Source organism: Chenopodium quinoa, unplaced genomic scaffold (genome assembly GCF_001683475.1).
Source record: "Chenopodium quinoa cultivar QQ74 unplaced genomic scaffold, ASM168347v1, whole genome shotgun sequence".
Lineage (NCBI taxonomy): Eukaryota > Viridiplantae > Streptophyta > Magnoliopsida > Caryophyllales > Amaranthaceae > Chenopodium > Chenopodium quinoa.
In genome coordinates, this window is record NW_018744874.1 from 605469 (window position 1) to 624883 (window position 19415).

The 19415-nt window shown below is 35.9% G+C and overlaps 3 protein-coding genes across 4 annotated transcripts; 1 reads left to right on the forward strand and 2 right to left on the reverse strand.

The window, feature by feature from the left end:
* Positions 1-634: 634 nt before the first annotated feature.
* Positions 635-6714, reverse strand: LOC110704980 (upstream activation factor subunit spp27-like). The gene is made up of 6 exons (XM_021882790.1): positions 5918-6714; positions 4576-4690; positions 4295-4469; positions 3419-3471; positions 3009-3167; positions 635-1024 (listed from the first exon to the last, which is right to left on the reverse strand). The coding sequence occupies exons 1-6, from the start codon at positions 6271-6273 to the stop codon at positions 899-901; spliced, it is 984 nt and encodes a 327-aa protein (XP_021738482.1). The 5' UTR covers positions 6274-6714; the 3' UTR covers positions 635-898.
* Positions 6715-8588: 1874 nt separating this feature from the next.
* LOC110704853 (pentatricopeptide repeat-containing protein At2g15820, chloroplastic-like) lies at positions 8589-15393 on the reverse strand. The gene is given in 4 exon segments (XM_021882668.1): positions 8589-9255; positions 9258-10868; positions 13209-13780; positions 15378-15393. Coding segments are annotated over 4 exon segments (2406 nt in total). The 3' UTR covers positions 8589-9048.
* LOC110704981 (serine/threonine-protein kinase SRK2E-like) lies at positions 15217-19312 on the forward strand. Of its 2 annotated transcripts, none has more exons than XM_021882791.1 (9): positions 15217-15959; positions 16673-16747; positions 16843-16944; positions 17029-17082; positions 17182-17274; positions 17442-17534; positions 17847-17951; positions 18034-18132; positions 18702-19312. In XM_021882791.1, the coding sequence occupies exons 1-9, from the start codon at positions 15753-15755 to the stop codon at positions 18993-18995; spliced, it is 1122 nt and encodes a 373-aa protein (XP_021738483.1). In that variant the 5' UTR covers positions 15217-15752; the 3' UTR covers positions 18996-19312. The 2 variants fall into 2 exon arrangements, with proteins under 2 accessions (XP_021738483.1, XP_021738484.1); XM_021882792.1 differs by having other exon boundaries at positions 15785-15951.
* The last annotated feature ends 103 nt before the right edge of the window (positions 19313-19415 follow it).

The following is a 19415-nucleotide window of genomic DNA, read 5'->3' on the forward strand; positions in this document are numbered from 1 at the left end:
AGATTACTAGGTGTCTAGGCTAAGCCAACATACAGGATGGCAAGGCATATCCTAACACGATTTTGGCTCGGTCCGTGGACAATCATTAATTTTGAATATCCAAGTATAATACACAATATATATTTACAGAGTTTAAAATACAAAGAATATTACAAAAGAATAAAAAAAATAAATACAAAGCACAGAGTTCAGTCAATAAAACTCAGAATAATCTAAGTTGTTGGTTCCCTTCATGTAACAAAGTGTTTTGTTTATTTAGGGCTAATCTTAGACTCTCCTATAAAAACTGCAGGGTCAAAATAACTGAAGTAACCCAAAGACACAAGCAGGAGGGATGGGCAGTGTCTCGGGTGATAATTTGCTTAGGACTACAGACAGTTTGCAGCAGGTTGAATGGGCGACATGACACAAAGCCATTTAGACCACGCAATGGCCAAGGCCCCGATACAAAGGTAGGGCACATGAGCTAGGATCGACAACCAGCTGACATTTCAAACTACAACTTCGACAAAATTGAAGAGTATCTTGAGGCACTTGGCTTTGGGGGTAGTGGCTAATGAGGAGTAGGCACTTGAGCAGAGTAAAACCTTAGCTTTGTTAACATATCCTACTAATGGTAATTGATACATGAAAATGCAAAAGGGAGTCACAGTTCAGCTTCATTACAAAGAAGCTAACAGGTACAAAGGCACTTGTATTAAACTAAAAAAAAGGCTAATTACATCCATGAAGGTCAAGCGGGTCAGAAAAGGAAAAATACAAACTGTTAACTATCCTACCGAACCTGCATCCCACTACTGCTTTTCAAATTGTATACACGGTATGCTGCACTTCCACAAAAATTGCTCACCTATATTGCAGGGTGAACTACTTCCAAGTTCCAACACTAGCACTCTGCTCATTGCTCTACTTTAGTCAAATGAGCAGTTAGATACTTTGAGACTGAAAAGCCGTTGAAAAAATCCACGTCAAATAGTTCCTTTAGCTTTTCATCACACAAAATTCTCCTCTTATCAGAAGGGTCCTTCAAAACATAAGAGCAGTAGTGTTGGTCAGGCATGCTGCGGGTCAAAACTCAAAACTTAAAAATTACAACTAAAGACATGGACAAACAAGTAACTCAGAATATTCCAGAGGTATGATGGTATCCTGTTAGATAAGCCTAGGAAATCAGAAAGATGATGAAAGACCAAGAAATTCCCCAAACCCCAACAACTTTTGAAGTGAGCTACAAATCTTCTAATAAGGATGGTAAAAAAGAAATACTATTGAGCAAGATTATTGGAAGCATATTATGAAGAATCTGCTACAATGCTAAGTTCCCGCAACAGTTAGATAGATTTAGAGGTGGTCTTCCCCAGCAGAAAATTTGAGAATAGATTCTATACCTAGTGATGCTAATATTTAAAATTTACAGAAATAATCTTTAGCTTATATAATAAAGATCATAGAAAAGCAAATAAGACACCTTGCTTGGACTGTACATTAGCACTTAATTTTGTTAAATAGCTGAGACAAGAATGTAAAGAAGAGTATAGATGTGAGAACTTTTACAGAAGCTAGAGACCATGTGAGAAGAAGTTATATATATAGACTTAAAAAAATGACTAAGTGAAGGCTTTTAATATCTCGATGCAAGTTTCACAAAAGCAAAAAAGTTTCCAAAAAAGGATTAAAGAAGAAACAGCACTCTACATGCAATTTTTGTTTGGATAGGTGCAACTACAACTGACCCACTATTCTACTTCATATAACTTATAGTTTGAAAAACTGTAGTAGATAGTTATAGTAAGAGAGGACAGTGGAGTTGAAAAAATCGCCTACAAATGTGGGAGAGTTCTTGGTGACTGTACTTCACACAAAGTAAGGGTTTGTTCTATTCTCCAGATATCCACTTTTATGAACTTATTTGAACTTAATTTAACTAACTTGAACTTAAACGAGCTTATTGAACCTTAGTAAAGCTTATTTTAGTTGTAAATTGAGCTTGGGTAACCCTTATTTACCCTTTCCGAACTATCTGAACTTATTGACCTCCTCATCTAAACTTAACTTTCCTGCAATAAGAGGATATAAGGTGAAGACAACAGGCCTAAGAAGGTTCAAGTAGTTTGATTTGCCTTTGATATTCCTAAGCATATGTTTTGGTGGCTTCTTCAACTTTAGTGACAGCAAATTAGTTGCAGTTGTCAGAGTATGTCTTAATGGAAATGGAGATTTGAGAATAAGAATAAAAGACCACAAATGTGGCAATGTGGATAGAGTAAAAAAGTATACAGCTTTACCCTTGACCAATTAAGACTAGCAGAGATTGCCCATGCTTTTCAAGAAGGCCCAAAATCATTTTAATCAATAGCTATATTCTAAAGAACAAGTACAACATGTCAACATGTTTAGAGGTAAAAATTCTCTTTTCAACAGTTGCACATTACCTTAATATTAGTGATATGGATGATAGAATCATAAAGCATGAAGAAGCAAATCAACAATTGAAATATAAGAGGATACACAAGCAACCAGGCTAAAATGAATTGCATCTTGCTTCGTCCTATATAATTTTGAAATTAGGAAAAGAAAAGTTTCTATCATCACGCTAAAGTTTCCTACCCTTTTTATTACTTCTGACCAACCATCAAATTTTGTGCACATTCAATGCTTTAATTTGACTACTTATAGAGAAATCCAAAAACGGAGATTTTGACATCAATTATAAGAACCAAGGGGTACATTATACGAGTACTGGATAAAGTCTCATGTGTAAGAGCTGCAAATTGCAAATACAACTAAGCTTCCCAGTTGCTCAGGGGTTGAAGTTGAAAGCATGTTGCAGCATGAATGGAAGGTATTTTCGCAATTGTTTCCATTATGTAAGCAAAAAATCTTCAAGTTATACATATTCACATTAGAGGCCACCAACCCCAACCCCTCATCCTAAAAAAGGAAAACACAGGAGAAAACGAAAGGAATGTAAAAGTTTCATTGAATAGTTTAGGCAAGCAATACCATACCTGGAGCTGATTCTGCTTTATATAGTTCCAAATCCTCTTGACAGCGTCTGACCTACTTAGAGTAGTTTCACCAGTACCAAGGAACTTCACAAAAGCCTCAGAAAGTTGTAGGGGTATAAGAAAACCAGTAGTACCTCCCTTTTTTTGTTTAGCTTTTGGCTTTGATTTTTCCGTATCAAATTGAAGTTATAAAAAAAAAAGGGGGAAAAAGAAGGAGAATATGTAAATACAAAAGGCAACAAGACAGCAATAGTTTATCCATATAAAATAAAATAAAATAAAATTAATTTTTTTTTTTTAAAAGACAGCAATCGTTCATCCTCATATGCAAGCAATTAATTTTGACCTAATACAGGATATCACCAAACAAATTAGCAGCCTATCTTTAATAGTTCAAAAGTATCACCTACGTCTTTCTGACGTCTTTGCTTCTTTACTGGAGGCCGCCTATCAATTGGATGATCTATAATAGAAAGTTCAAGAAAAAAAGTTATACAAGCAAGTTTGACGAACTATCTTTTTTACAAAATGCACATTCTGAAGCATAAATTCGCAGCCATTTTATGCAGGAACACAGACAGTGTACATGCGCACAGTAGAAAACACCATAAACTGTAGTAGTAGAAAGAACTCATGAACCTGTCTTTTATGTGCTTTCTTCTTTAGCATTTAAAGATAGTAATTCAGGTTGACATTAAAGTAAATAAGAAGACATTTTTTCCAGGGCGAATCTTCCAACATACAGGAGAAACAACATTGTGATGGCACCAGAAATAAAACCGCGTCAAAGAGAACATAGCAAAGACTAGACATCCAAAACAGCATATGCTTTTTTTTTTAATCAACTTATGGACCCCTAAGAAACAGCAACCGGACAGCTCCATCAAAAATTTATACAGTTAACAAAATAAAGAAGGAAGAAATTGTAATCTAAACTCCTAATCCACCATGTTCCAGTATAGAGCAATTTACTTTGAAGTATAATGTCCCTGGATTGAGCTAATGCAGTCAGAATTATTCTTGGAACAGGAACTACTATTGCATCTCATAATTTTTTATTTTATTTTATTTTGTTTTTAATTTTTTTTTTTTTATCAACATCAATTACCACCAATGCCTCTACAGAGGATCCAGCCTTAGGCTGTATAGGTATTTTTTATTTACTTTAGATGTATACAAGTCGATTCTTGTTCATTCAGCTTTAAGATTAGCTCCATTCATGTCAGAAGGATATGACAGCAAAAGTAATGGAAATAAAAGATGATCACAAAACAAGCAATACATACCTTCCTCTGACTCAAGCGGCCATATATGCTTGGAGAGAGCTTTATTCATCTGGAACATATTGATGGTATCTACACGAAAAATCGAATGCAACATCTTGTCACATTTTATGTTACGCCTGTTACTAGGATCTTGCAAGTCCTTCTCTTTAATATATGCCCAGAGTTTCTTAACTACCTGAAGCCAAACAGAATTTGGCAATACAGAATCCACGGTTTAAACATTGGAAGTCTAGCAACCCTGATTAAAACGAAATGAGATGATAGAAGCAGTAGAATATCACCTCAGTTCGAGCCATCTCAGGTTCACCAACAAACTCTTGAAGTTGGGGAGAAAGACTACATAATCTGGTAAACCCGGTTCCTTTTCTTTTCTTCTTTGCCTCCTCATCCTTGGACCTAGTTTTTGAAAGAAAAGGCAAATTGTCATGGCAGAAAGCAAGATGCATTTAAGAATCAAAGGCAAAGAGTTCTTAATGACTTCATTGTTGCCACATCAACACCGACAACACATCAAAGAGATGTTGCATATGAAAAAACTTTATATCAACCTCAAAATGCTTCAAAGCATTAAGATTTGCAACCAATTACCTATGGTGTCCCAGTGAGGTACTTTTTTAGAGATATCAAAAAGGCCAAAAACCCTTATTCTGTTTTTAATTGGGTGAAAAATCATTTTCTAGGAAAGCTGATATCCCATTTTCCTGGATTTGGTATGCTTAGCAAGAAAATATTTTTGTCGAGAGAATTTAGGTCAGGAAGATGTTTATCCTATTGTTCTTTGTTTGGTTTATTTGGAATCGAAAACAATTTTTCCCAATAGTGGAATACTTCCTCCCAAGGGGGTAAAACATTTTCCTTTTGTTAGACAAAAAAGCTACATGTACCTTCCTCTTTCTCCCTTCCCATCTATCCAACCCTTCCATATTCCCTTTTCATTTCCTCTCCATCTTTTCTTGCAAACCCGAAATTAAAAGCATTTTACATTGAAAATGCTTTCCGTCAAACCAATAGAGCCTAAGTCGCAAATAATTTTCCTAAATGCAGAAAAAATAATGTATTTTCCGAAGCCAAGGATTTCAACAATTCCTTCTCCATCCCTCCCTCACCTCCACTTCTCCTCTCTTCCATTCCTTCCTTACCATTTCCCTCTCTTGTTAACTTTTTGACCAACAAATCAAACGTTCCATAAATTCCCATTGAAATACACATTCCAATCAAATTATAAAATCCAATTCAAAATGTACTACTGTATCATTCAATCAAATGCACGAAAAGAACACGTCGTTGAGCATGATGCGCATCATACTCTCGAAAGCATATTCTAAGTATTACCAAACACACCAATCTCTTAAAGATTAACTACAAATTCTTCAATACAATAACTAATCAACTGTAAGAACATACATGCAAAACCAGTCAACAGCAAACACTCACCTAAAAAACAACTACTAATTCAATCTATTTATTAATAGCTATCATTTCATTCTTTAAATAGAAAAATTCATGATAAAATTCAAACAATAAAAAAAAAAAAATCATCTTTCTTTTAAATTAGCCGAAATTACAAAACCAAGAAAAACAAATAAAATTAATATAAACTAAATAAATAAGTAAATAACAAACCTCTTTTCTTCCTCTTCATCATCTTCCTCCTCCTCTTCCTCGTCTTCGGCTTCGGCTTCTTCCGCTTCCGCTCCGTCTTCCTCCGCCGCTTCTTCGCCGTCTTCTTCACCGCCGCCGCCGTCATCACCGCCGGCTTCCGGCGGCGGACTCACATTTTCGTCTTCGTCGGCGCCATTGACGTGACCTTCATGAAGAATTTGATCAATTTGTTGAGAAATGAACTTTTTGCGATCAGTCAAATCTTCGCCGAAGTCGGTTTGAAGCTGGCGGCGGACGGCGGCGGGAGTGGTGGTGTTAAGGTCCGACGTCCGTAAGATTTCGCGGAGTCGGTCGACTAGCTCCGAGTCGGATACCATTTCGGGTTATTTGACCCGGATCCGTTTAACAAAACTTGAGAAGAAGGGAAGAAAGGAAGTTTGTAAATTGTAAGAGAGAGAAAATAAAAGAGAGGAAGAGTTTGCTTTGACACTTGGATTTATAAAAAGTGAAAAATTTGTGGTGGGGTGGCGTAATTTGGATGACAAAGTTACCAACAAAGCAACTAACATTCGGGTTTGGGTTCGGGTTTGGAGGCGGAGTCGGATTTGGGTTTGGAAGAATGGAAGTTAGGACATGGAGTTTGACCCGTTTGAGGGAATTTGGAGGTCCGATAGGTGTTGTAAACTCACATGTTTCACTAAAAGCTAGGTCTTGGAGTTTTCATTTAGAAGAACATAGTCTTATATAGAGTAGTCAATTTGAGCCACAAGTGTGATTGTTTCATCCATATCTCTCCTTTCAGGAAGCAAATCATAACAATTTTAAGGTTTATAAATCAGGAGGATTGTGTTTAAAAGATTCATGTATCTTACCATGCAGAATTATAATGGATATATTTGATATCTGTATCAAGCATGTATGTAGACTGAATAAATGTTAGATGTTGTAATGTGTAGAATCATAATTGATACATATGTATGAGTAATCATCATGTATTATACAAGTTAGATAAGTGTGAGATGTTGTAATCCGTAGAATGAATACACTTGACAGATGTATTAGACGTCAGCATCTATTATGTAGGATGGTAAGTGTGGATGCTATAATGTGCAATATTATGATGGATACACTTGTCAGCTGTATCAGACGTCAACATGTTTTATAAGTGTGAATGTTGCAATGTGTAGAAATTGATACACTTGCCAGTTGTAACAGACGTCAGCATGTATTATGCAGGTTGGATAAGCGTGAGATGTTGTAATGCACTTGACATCATGATATTATTGATATGTTTCTTTTTAAAAGTTTTTGTACTCTTCCACTTTTCACGGCGAGATTTAGGCGTAAGTTGTGTCACAGCTGTTGTAACGTTCATTTTCACATGAATTCTATAACACATTTATTTACACCAATCTTACAAGGTTAGAGTAATTTGTCAACATAATGACATTATTGTTTTTCTTTTCGTTTTTATTGCGGAATTTCAGGCTTAAGTTGCGTAACAGCGATTGTAGCGTTCAGTCTCTCATAATTTTTGTTCAACATAAAACTCTCACATGTACAATACATTTACACCAATCTTGCAAGGTTAGAGTATTTTGTCAAACTTTAACTCTATGTATTTCGTAACAAATTACACAATAACAAAATAGGTAAAATGACATATTTTCTTTTCAATACAACAATTCAATAAGATTGTATGGCATCCTAAATTGACTTAATTTCTACCTCACACTTTTGACCTTTTAAATGTTCTCTCCTCATTCAATTTTTTTTCTTACACTATTTTTACTCTTGTGAGTGGTGTATTGTGCTCCTTATTTACATGTTTCCACATATCTAATGAACACACAATGCATGTTGGGATTTGGGAGAGCATGAATAACACTCCTTGAAGACACAATTAAATCTAATCCATGATTCTAACAAGGTTCAATTTCATTGTAATATGACAAGACTAGAGAAACTTGTTAGCTTTTGATTTGCAAGTCATGTAACTAATTACTCAATGGTGAAAACGGTAAAATGATTCCTAACTTCTTTTCTTAGCAATCCAAAATATTCCATGGTATACAAAAGTCACAAAATTAAGTTGATATAATATGACAAATAACAATTAAAGGTTAAAATTAACCTTTTAAACCACCAATTTATATATTTCAAGCATCTTTATGATGGAATGTGGTCCAAACTACATGTTCATAAGAAATTCAGAAAGGGATAGTCTCTCTATTTCTCTGATATACCAAACTTGCTGTTGTCATAGAGTAAGATATTTATATAAGAGAAACTCTAAGAGGTTTTCCTTGATGCTGTTGTGGATAAGGATTAAGGACATGTAAAGCTCATATCCAAACATCTGAATGACCATCTTCTCTTCTCTTTGGCTCTGCAATCAGCAATCAGCATGATAATGACTACCTAGCTGTAACTTGTCCTCATCGTTGTGACACCGACAAATCTAGAATCCCTCTGGTTGACATTGTCAGAAAGCAAGAATGATCTTACTTTTGGATAAAGCCTAGAGGAAGAGTGGAAGGTCGTGAAGTCTCGTTTTTACCAGTGTCTTTGATGAGGGAAGATAACTCCCTCTTAAAGATGAGCTGAAACTGTACAATCTTTGGGCATTTTTAATGCGTTATTACATGCATCGTTGCCATTGTACATAGGCGAAAAGACCCTTCAAGATTGAATTGAGCCCATCTCTAAGATAGGGTCTCCATGACATTTTCTATAATCTATAGTCTCTTAACATCAACCTTACATTTCTCCCACAGGACGAAAGAATAAGAAAGTACAAGAAATGCACATCTATAAAACATGAGTTCAGCAAATCAGCACCATAGGTTAACTCAATTGGTTCCTATCTAAATTACAAGCTGAAGTTTCTACTTCTTTTGACTATGTACAGCCCTTTGCTCACATAAGTATCAAAAAACAGAGAGCCTCTGATGTACTCAATTGCAGCAAAATGAAGCCGATGCATTGACATGGTCATCACTTTGGAGGAGTTCTCCTCAAACTCATCGTGTAAAGATATTGAGGTCAGGGGCAACCAAGCAAAATCTACACAAGTCTTCAAGGATCATCACTGTCACACCCCAACCAGAATGAGCATTCCTGCCATTTTCAGAATTAAACTCGCTACAAGATCAGACACTTGACTTTTCTGCAGTTATATTCTCCGAGGGCTGATCATCCGCTTTTGGGAAGTCTAATAAGTCATTTAGAAGGTAAGGTTCTATAAGTCTCCAAAAGCTAGTAGAATGGCTTCCCATAAAGCCCAACCAAAATACCTTGCCCTTTTGCTTTATCCTGAACTCCAATGACTTCAATTTTAATGCTTTAAACACCCTCTCTCCACATCATCCTTGCTTCCTTTTACCTTCAAAAAAATATCCCCATTTGGTGTAGTGTATCCACCATACATAAACCAGTAAGCAAGAACACGAGGTGTTAACCACCGATGAATTAATTTGGGAATGCTCTGTTTTCCTTCTGCCCAGAACTGATGAGCATAAAACCCAAAACAAGTATGCGGGACTGTCAAAAATTCTGAAGGGATGTCATCACTGTCATCTGTAGAGCCATTGGAATGTTGTAGCCATTCGTGGAACTCATTATATATATGTCTTTTCAAGATTGTATGTATACCAGAATCATCCTTGAACTTAAAATGAACAAAATGTAGTTTTTTTTCCCCTGCATACTCTATTTGCAAGCCACCAAGCAGCAAACCCACCAAAATCTCTCTTTGTTCTGGAGTCAGTTTCAAGGTCACATATTTCTCAATAAATTTTTTGGCGGAGGTAAAAAGGTACTCCAGCTTCTCCATCAAAGAGGACTCGACCTCATATTTCTTCTGGCGCATGAACCTATAGAGTTTTTCAGCCTTCGCGTTATCCCCACAAGCTAAGTACCCGCTTAAAAGGCTATTACATGACCTGCTGCTGACACCAATAGCCTCATTCTCTAACATCTGCTTGAAGATGCTCTCTGCCTTCTCAATATTGCTAGTTTTCACCAATGAGTCCAAGTAGATACCATAGATAGCCCGATTTGGGCGGCATTTGTCAAGGCATTCCAAGAAGGTGGACTCAACTTTATCATGTAAGCTTAATTTGTAATACATATTTAGGAGATCCACATAAGATGTGGTAAGAGACTTTAGACCACTCCCGACGAACTCTTTCATAAGAGACTCAGCAAGCTGTACCTCTTGACTATTACACATAATCTCTATGATCTTCTGGTATGCCACATTGTTTATCTGTCCACACTGCTTCTGCATTTCTCTAAATATATCCAAAGACTTCAGAGGATCCCCAACCTCAGCATAGACACCCATTTTATACATATAAGCTTGAGGAGAAATACCACCATCACAATTTAGAAGCTTAAGCCAGGTCTTTTCCGCTTCATCCACTTCACCTACTTTCGAACAAGCCCTCAGAATGGATAAGAGAGTATCTTTGGTCTCTGGAATTTTCCTCAGATTCATCTCCTTCAACAGATAAAATATTCGCTCTTTGTCAATGGTATCCTGATGACTATGAAGCCAAAGGAGACCACTATAAATTTCCTCACGTATCTCTAATCCACAGGTTGCAAGATTATGAAAAATGAACTCAGCCTGTTTAAGATACGGTTTCGCAGAAATAGCAGGTTTGCTTATTAGAGCTCTGAAGAGAGCATTATGCAAACTAAGCCGAGGATGGTATGCTCCTAAATGTATCATACGATAGTAAATTTCACATGCTTCCTTAAGGCAGTCCTCACCAGGGGCACTGAGATATGCAACAATCAAGATATGAAATGTTGATTCACTAGGTACCCGTCCCTGATTGATAATGTCATCATAAATCTCTCGACATTTTGCAAACTTCCTCTCTCTACCAATGCAATCAGCAAGCTTGGTAGCCAGAGCAAAATCGAATCGAAACCAGTGTTGCTGGATCATCCACTTGTACACCTATCATGTTTAATGGATATATAATATAAGAAAAAGGTGCATATAAAGTACATCATACAGAATAAAGTCTGAGGAACACAAGTCATAACTCATAAGCGTATATTAGTCATCTTAATATACCTATAAATAACTAGAAAACCTAAAATGCATTCCACAGACAAGGAACTAACACTTTGTTTGGATTGACAGAATGGAGAGAAAGAAAGAAGGGTAGGGAAGGGAAATGGAAGGATGGATTATTAAGGAAGGGAATTGGAGGGGGGAGAAATGGAGGGATTAAATTGTAGGAAATTAATCTCTCCAACAATAGAGAGATTTGGAAGGAAACTCATCATTTTTCCCTTCCCTTCCCCCCACCCCCCCTCTCTCTTCCCCTCCCTCCCCTTCTTTTCCTTCCCCTTTCTCAAATCAAACACACTGTAAAGCAATTGTCTATAAGTGATTATTCATTTTATTTTTGGAAGCAATCCTAAAAAATGTCTACAGGCATGCCAGGGAGCAGCAGATGAAAAGCTGGAGCAGTTGCCTATGCAGTGATCACAATTGCATTCAAAAGGAATCATATCGAATGTCAATAGTTCTTGACAATAGGACAATGCCATAAGAAATTACCATTGCTTCACTTTTAGGAGGGATAGAAACAAAATTCTCTAGAAAAGGGCATTAGCAAGTGTACTAAGGGGTATACAATTCTATTCTAGGCAAGGCTTTATAATCTCTGAATATCAAACTAGTTTTGAGTCACCTCTCACCATAATCAATCCAATCTCCAACACAAAGATTTAACTGGCAAAAATGGATTACTTTGATTTCTACCACAGCGTAAGGGAGCCCAACAAAGTAAGGCAGTGAACTTTAGGAATCAATGTTCTCCTTCACTATCTTGTTGGATATCAAAATTGTAACTTTGCTTTCGTCATCCAAACGCACAATGGTCCCTTGTACACTAAAAGAGCATGAGTGCTAAATGGCACCACTGTAGATCCGCCTTGTCAAGTTAACTTTTGGGGGTGAAATTCTATACTAGCCAAGCCCTATAATCTCTAAACATCAAACTAGCTTTGATTCACCTCTCACCATAATCAATCCAATCTTCCATACAACGATCAATCTAGCAAAAATTGTTTGCGGAGTACTTCAGTTTAAACCACTGCTTAAGGGAGGCCAACAAAACAAAGCAGCGACTTTTAGGCATCAATGTTCTCCCTCACTACTTTGTTGGATATCATCAATGTAAACTTTGCCTTCATCATCTGAAAGCGCATCATTCCTAGCGCACTAAAAGAACAAATGTGGTCATTGGCAACCATGTCCATGATCTAGTTTGTATGACCTTATCTAGAAGTTAAACTATAGGTATGAAGCTCTATTCTAGGCAAAACTCTTTAATTTCTACACACCAAAATAGTTTTGGGTCACTCTCATCATAATCAATCCAATCTCTGTTACAAAGATTAATCTAGTGAAAAATGGATTACTTTGGTTTCAACCACTACTTAGTGGAGGCGAACAAAGCAAAGCAGCGAAATTTAGGTGACAATGTTCTTCCTTACTATTGTGCTGGATATCATACATGTAAAATTTGCTTTCATCATCTAAATGCACAATGCTCCTTATACACTAATTCACTAAAACAAATGCTCATTGACATCCATGTCCAGATCTAATTTGCTTGGCCTTACCAAGTTAACTTTTGGGTATGAAATTCTATTCTAGCCAAAGCCCCATAATTTCTAAATATAAAACTAGTTTTGAGTCACCTCTCACCACAATCAATACAATCTCCTATACAAAGATCAATCTAGCAAAAAATGGATACTTCAATTTCAACCATTGCTTAAAAGATCCCAACAAGCAAAGCCACGAACTTTGGGCATCAATCAATGTTCTCCCTACTTATTTTGCAGGATAACATCAATGTAAACTTTGCTTTCATCACCCGAATGCACAACGCTATTTGTACACTAAAAGAACACAAGTGCTCATTGACACCCGAGTCCATAATCTAATTTCCATAGCCCTATTTAGGAGTTTAACTTTTGGGTATAAAATTCTATGCTAAACAAAGCCCCATGATTTCTAAACATCAAACTAATTTTGTGTAACTCCCACCATAATCAATCCAATCTCCATTACAAACAACAAATCAATCGAAAAACCGATTTCTTCTCTTTCAATCACTAAACTTTGCTTCTATCATCCAAAACCATACTCCAAGGTATAACTTAATTTCTGTCTACTAATCCAAACATAGCAATAACACATAAAGTTCATAATCATAAACAAAAAATCCAACATCGAATTCAAACTAAAAAGATAGATAAAAACACGAAATCATACCGAAAACGCAGCATCATTTAGACGAATACGAAGAAAATGGTGCGCAATATAAGTAGCATCCTGTTGCTGCATCCATTTTTTCTGGGCAGTAAGAAGTCGAATTTGGGTAGGACGTTTTTGACTAGGTAACTCCTTACAAAGCCAAGCAATCTTCGACCGCCGCCAATTTTCCGGCAATTCCTCCAATTCCGTCACCTCCACCACCGGCGAATCGAACTGCATATCAATCTTCCTCATTTCACCACCATTTTTATCCCATTCAATGTCAAAATTATGCAATTCTATCTCATTTGAATCAACACCCACATCATTATCTGTTTCGGTTTCGGTTTCGAGTTCGCCCACCAAGTGTTTGATAGAAGTTCCAGGTGAAGTAGCGCGGGGTGTAAGTGGGGTGGTTTTCAGGCATGGTGGTGATGACGTGGTGGAGAGAGAAAGGGGGGTTTTGCGGAGGGGTGAAGATGGTGGATTGAGGAAGAAGAAGGGGGAGAGAGAAAGAAGAGAGTTTGGGGATTGAAGGAGGAGGAAGAGAGTTGAGGAGAGAGAGTGGATAGAGTTGTTGTTGTGGTTTGCTCAGGTTAACTAACAGCATTTCTGAGTTTTGATTTGTGCTTCAGCCTAGTAGTTTTCCAGTTCTTATCTGGTTTTCTTAAGTTCTCAACTCACTTCAACACTCAAAATAATGCACACGTTCACTTCAAGCTTAATTTTAATTCGGTTCAATTCAGCTATTAATTTTATTCTCTCATAAAATATTCATTTTAGCTCTATTTACTTCAGCTCCAATCAAACCTGTTCAATTCAACTCAGCTCAGTTCAGTAAATGTGAACAGAACCTAAGTGTAACACAAAAATACCAACAAGAATTAGCTCAAGTGGTATGCAACTTTATGTCTCTTAAGAGAGGTTTTTAGTTCGAGTTGAGCCGAATGCAAAAAACCGAGCCAGTGAATCGGATGGGGCAAACTAAAAAAAAGTGTAACACATACACTGTGTGTGTTTGTGTTACCAAAAGCTCATTTTTTTTGGTATGAGACCATTAGACGTTTATTTGGTACATGAAACTTTCACATAGCGTATGAAATATTGTATGTCATGAAGATTATGACGACTTTTATAGAGTATGAAATGATTTTTTTTTTGTGTGTAATAGCATGAGTCATCTACATTAAGAGTTATATATAGTCTTTTTCAAATTAATATTATCAATACTTCTAAATTTGAATAACACTTTACACTTACATTAAAGTGTTAGAAAATTTAAGCATTTCAATCTATAAAATGTCTAAATAACCAACAATAATTATGTTCAATAGCGATTATATTGGCTAATACCCAACCTAATGGAGTCTTAAGAGTCAATCAATGAGGGTGTGAATATAATATGATCACCCACTTCTTTTATCTCAATTCTAATGTTTCAACTATTGTAGACAAAGTTGTCCCCTCTACTGACTAAACCAATCTACAAAATAACTCTCTTTTATTTATGAAAGTCTTTTTTCCCATCTTCAAGGGAGTTAACTCATCATAACAAGTGATTGATGATTGCACCATAACTATTAACTAATGATTGATGATATCATTGATCCTATGAGGCTATAACCACCAATGTTTATCTATAAGTTTCAATTTCGATTGTATCTTTGATTTATACATTTTTTATTTGAAAAATAGATCATGTTTAAATTTTTTCTTTTTTTTTTATCAATATATTATTAATATTACATCATTACATCCAAAAATCGGGTAATTTTATAAATGATTGGCGTATATATAAAGCTAATATACACTCAAATCATACCAAATCAAATTAAATCAATGCGAGAAATTGACCATATGAACGATACACAACCCCACATTTCTTTCTTCTAGAACTACGTGCCAATACGCCATACAAACCTTTATGAGACAGAGGAAGTACCCCGTAGAAGCTTTAATTGGTGACTTGTGAACCTTATCTAAGCATGGGCAAATCAGTCATAAATATCTCCCACAACTTGCTTTTTATTACATGTAGTAGTTGCCTACTTTAATATTCAGCCGCTAATTCAATTCCTACTATAAACACCTTCTTCATCATTTCCCGCTATTCACATCCCTAAAATCAAATTTTTATTATTTTTTTAAAAATAAAAATAAAAAACGGTTGGCTACATCATCTTCAACCATCCATGTCTTCCATCTTCTGTTAAATTTCCCAAAAAAAAAAAAAAAAAAAAAAATCACGAGTGAAACACCCAACTAACTCTGCAAAACCCTAATTTCTGAACTGTGATCATTTTTTTTCTAAAAAGGGGAAAATTTTGGGATTTATAATTGCAATTCACAGGATTCTTACTTTAATCTTCAATTACCCTTTTCAAATTTCACGTGATTTCATATCTTCGACACGTACCCCTTTTTCTCAACAAAATTTCCCCTTTTTTTTAATTTTTCTTTTGGGAGTTATTATTATTATGAAGAAGATGATGAAAATGGTGTATTTTATCAATTAGTTGGAAATTTTTGGTGATTGAATTTGGGAAGAGAGAGAAAGTGAAAATGGATCGGACGGCGGCGGGTGGCGGAGGCGGCGGCGGAGGTGGAGGAGGAGTGAATTTGAGTGCAGATTTGCCGATAATGCACAACAGTGATCGTTATGAATTGGTGAAAGATATTGGGTCTGGTAATTTTGGGGTTGCTAGGTTGATGAGAGATAAAACTACTAATGAACTTGTTGCTGTTAAATATATCGAGCGAGGTGAGAAGGTCAGTCCATTTTTATTTTATTTTATATTACTTCGTTTATTAATGTTGGTTTATGTAGCCGACCCTTATTGGGATTACGGGTTTGATGTTGTTGGTTTATGTAGCCGACCCCATGATTTGGATTACGGGTTTGATGTTGTGGTTAGTTTTTGTTTTGGGTTTTGTGATTAGTTGTAATTTAATATTACTTCTATAATTTAATAATGTTTGTTTTAGTGATTATATAATTACCACTATATGGTTAGAGATTGTATTCTGCAGTAAATGTGATCATTCTGCTCGATATTATGTGATCATTCTGCTCGACATAATGTGATCAAATGCACAATTCTTTGTTTACATTCACTTTTTCTGTTACACAAAATTGAAGATTTGCTATTTGTATCATTTTATTAGTGTTAATTAGATTAGTACTCATGCAAAGCACGATTTTAAGCACATACAATTTTATAGGCAATACTAAATACAAATGAAAGAATTTGGAAAAGTGTTGCAATAAACATGCGTGGAAAAATGTAAAATCATGTGTATTTTGGAAGATTAAAGTATAAATTTATAATGAGAAAGAAGAATTAAGAAGAACATGTCATGTGCACAATGATGATGTTAGCGGCTTTTGTTTTTAGTGATAGTTATATATTGATGATTTGAAATATATAAAGGTTACTGAGATTTTGCATTGTGTTAATAAGTTGATTATGTTATGTGTACAGATAGATGAGAATGTGCAGAGAGAAATTATTAATCATAGGTCATTGAGACATCCCAACATTGTCAGATTCAAGGAGGTTTGTATTTGTCTAGTGTATACTCCTCTTGCTTGTTTCTCTTGAAGTGTTTGGTTGTAGCAAAGTGTCTTGACTGTTGATTGTTTTTTTATTAGGTTATATTGACTCCTACACATTTGGCTATTGTTATGGAGTATGCTTCGGGTGGAGAGCTGTTTGAACGTATTTGTACTGCTGGACGGTTCAGTGAGGATGAGGTGATCGATTATTTACTGGCTTGTGATTTTTTGTGCTTTTTGCTAGTAACTTGTTATTTGACAATGATTTTCCTCTTATCGTAGGCACGTTTCTTCTTTCAACAATTGATATCCGGGGTCAGCTACTGTCATTCAATGGTACTTCTACCATTAATTATCTGTCTATTCATGGTTTTCTTCTTTTTGTATACATTTTCTCATTAAGGCCAATTTTTTTCGTGCTTTTGCTTCTTGAAGCAAGTTTGCCATCGAGACTTAAAGTTGGAGAATACGTTACTGGATGGAAGTCCTGTTCCTCGCTTGAAGATATGTGATTTTGGGTACTCTAAGGTACATGCTTTTTCTAAAGCAATTTTGTTACCGTTGCTCTGCATACTTGTGCTTCACATGCTGTTAATTTCCCCTCTGCCCCTCATTCCTGTTATCCTGCCTCAGTTAATGTTAGCTGCTCCTACAATTGATTCTCACATTTATTTGTATGTGTTGCTCACTTTCAGTCCTCCGTTCTGCATTCTCAACCCAAATCAACTGTTGGAACTCCAGCTTATATTGCACCTGAGGTCTTACTCAAGAAAGAATATGATGGCAAGGTTATATGCTCATCACACTGACTCTTGTGTGCATCTGTATATTTCTCTTCCATTTTCTTATATCATCTTCAGGGTGTACATGAGAAATCTGGGTCATATTGAACTATAAATGACTACTAATGTTTTGGATAAAGCTTGTCATTCGGAAGCTAATATAAATTGCCATTTATGTTACGAGTATCACATATTACCAGTTCTTGAAGAAGTGGGAAATTTAAACATGCTGCACTCCTTGATGTTAAGACTATTAAGTGGTGGCTAGTTGGCTACACTTGAATACTCTTATTCATCTTTGCTTCCATGCCATTTCAGATTGCAGATGTGTGGTCTTGTGGGGTAACTTTGTATGTAATGTTGGTTGGGGCTTACCCATTTGAGGACCCTGAGGAACCCAAAAATTTTCGCAAAACAATACATGTAAGTCATTTACTATTTTATATACCAAGGTGGTGGCTTCTTTGGTTGCCTGTCTGACCCTTAGTGATTTCTGCTGGTGCAGCGAATTTTAAATGTCCAATACTCTATTCCTGACTATGTACATATATCTCCAGAATGTCAACATCTGCTTTCAAGGATATTTGTTGCTGATCCGGCAAAGGTAAATCTCTTATGAGTTCATGAAATTTTGTTTGATTCTTCTCATTTTTGTTTGTGTTCATTACCATGTATTTTTGTTGCATTGCTTGGTTGATATCTTTGTATCTGTTGTTTTGAACTTTTGATGATAGTGCCCCCACCAAGTTCAGTCTAGCTTGTGTATTACTATTACTCCATCTTTCAAGTTTGTTGTCACATTTTCTAGCAGTTTCTGATTAAATGTATGACATGATAAAGCCCATTACTTAATTTAAAGTAGTGGCAAACTGGCAATGTGGCATATTGGTAATTTATATTAAACCTTACAATCCACGTTAGAAAATATGACGCCTTTATTTGGACATTTTAAAATAGTTGTAATTATTAATTCCGAACAGAGGGAGTATAATTTATTTCGATAGGAGCTTGTGTGATGGTTTAGTGACTTATATCAAGAACTATTTGCCTTGAAGGAGTAGCTTTTTGGTGTTTAATCTATTACCTTTTGTGTTACATTACCAACCTCACCATCCAATGTGAGATGAATCTGCTTTACCTGATAACTGAACTTGTGAGTCATTTATTTGTCAGAGAATAAGCATTCCGGAAATAAAGCAGCACGAATGGTTTCTGAAGAACCTACCAGCAGATCTCACGGATGAGAACGCTGCAAATAATCAGTATGAAGAGCCAGATCAGCCTATGCAAAGTATTGATGAGATCATGCAGATTATTTCAGAGGCAACTATTCCTGCAGCTGGATCCCAGAGTCTAAACAAGTATTTAACTGGCAGCTTGGACATTGATGATGATATGGAAGATGATCTAGAATCGGATCCAGAGCTTGACCTTGATAGTAGTGGAGAGATTATATATGCTGTTTGATGAAGTACTCCGTATATGTGCTAGAAAATGGGTTGGAATCAGTCCCAAAGACAGTCGACTGTGAACAAGTGATGGATTTTCGAAGGGGGAGAACGAAAAGAAAGCTTTAGTTCTCTTCTATTCATGTCATGATGTTTATATAAAATTTGTTTTGCTACGCCTATGGTATGCAAACTTTGTAACTCTTCACAACAATGTATGGAAGGTTGTTGTAACATTATTTGACGCTTGTGTTTTCCCTTTGTAAATTAAACAAAGTCTGGTGCTATAATTAAAGAGTGATAAATCGATCTCCTATGACTTCATTGACCGATTTTCTTAACGAGTTTATCATTTTTCCCTTTAAAACATCAAATTTATATGTAGAAAAACCATAAATTTTTTTTATCCTAACAATATATAGTGAAATGAATTTAACAA

What these genes read in the sequence shown, in the direction of transcription:
- LOC110704980 (XM_021882790.1), bottom strand. Translation starts at nt 6,273, where the DNA reads ATGGTATCCGACTCGGAGCTAGTCGACCGACTCCGCGAAATCTTACGG. An exon ending in GCCGCTTGAGTCAGAGGAAG is followed by an intron (nt 3,472 to 4,294) that starts GTATGTATTGCT and finishes TTTCTATTATAG; the next exon opens with ATCATCCAATTGATAGGCGG. An exon ending in AGCAAAGACGTCAGAAAGAC is followed by an intron (nt 3,168 to 3,418) that starts GTAGGTGATACT and finishes GAAAAATCAAAG; the next exon opens with CCAAAAGCTAAACAAAAAAA.
- LOC110704981 (XM_021882791.1), top strand. Translation starts at nt 15,753, where the DNA reads ATGGATCGGACGGCGGCGGGTGGCGGAGGCGGCGGCGGAGGTGGAGGA. An exon ending in ACATTGTCAGATTCAAGGAG is followed by an intron (nt 16,748 to 16,842) that starts GTTTGTATTTGT and finishes TTTTTTTATTAG; the next exon opens with GTTATATTGACTCCTACACA. An exon ending in TTGTTGCTGATCCGGCAAAG is followed by an intron (nt 18,133 to 18,701) that starts GTAAATCTCTTA and finishes TTTATTTGTCAG; the next exon opens with AGAATAAGCATTCCGGAAAT.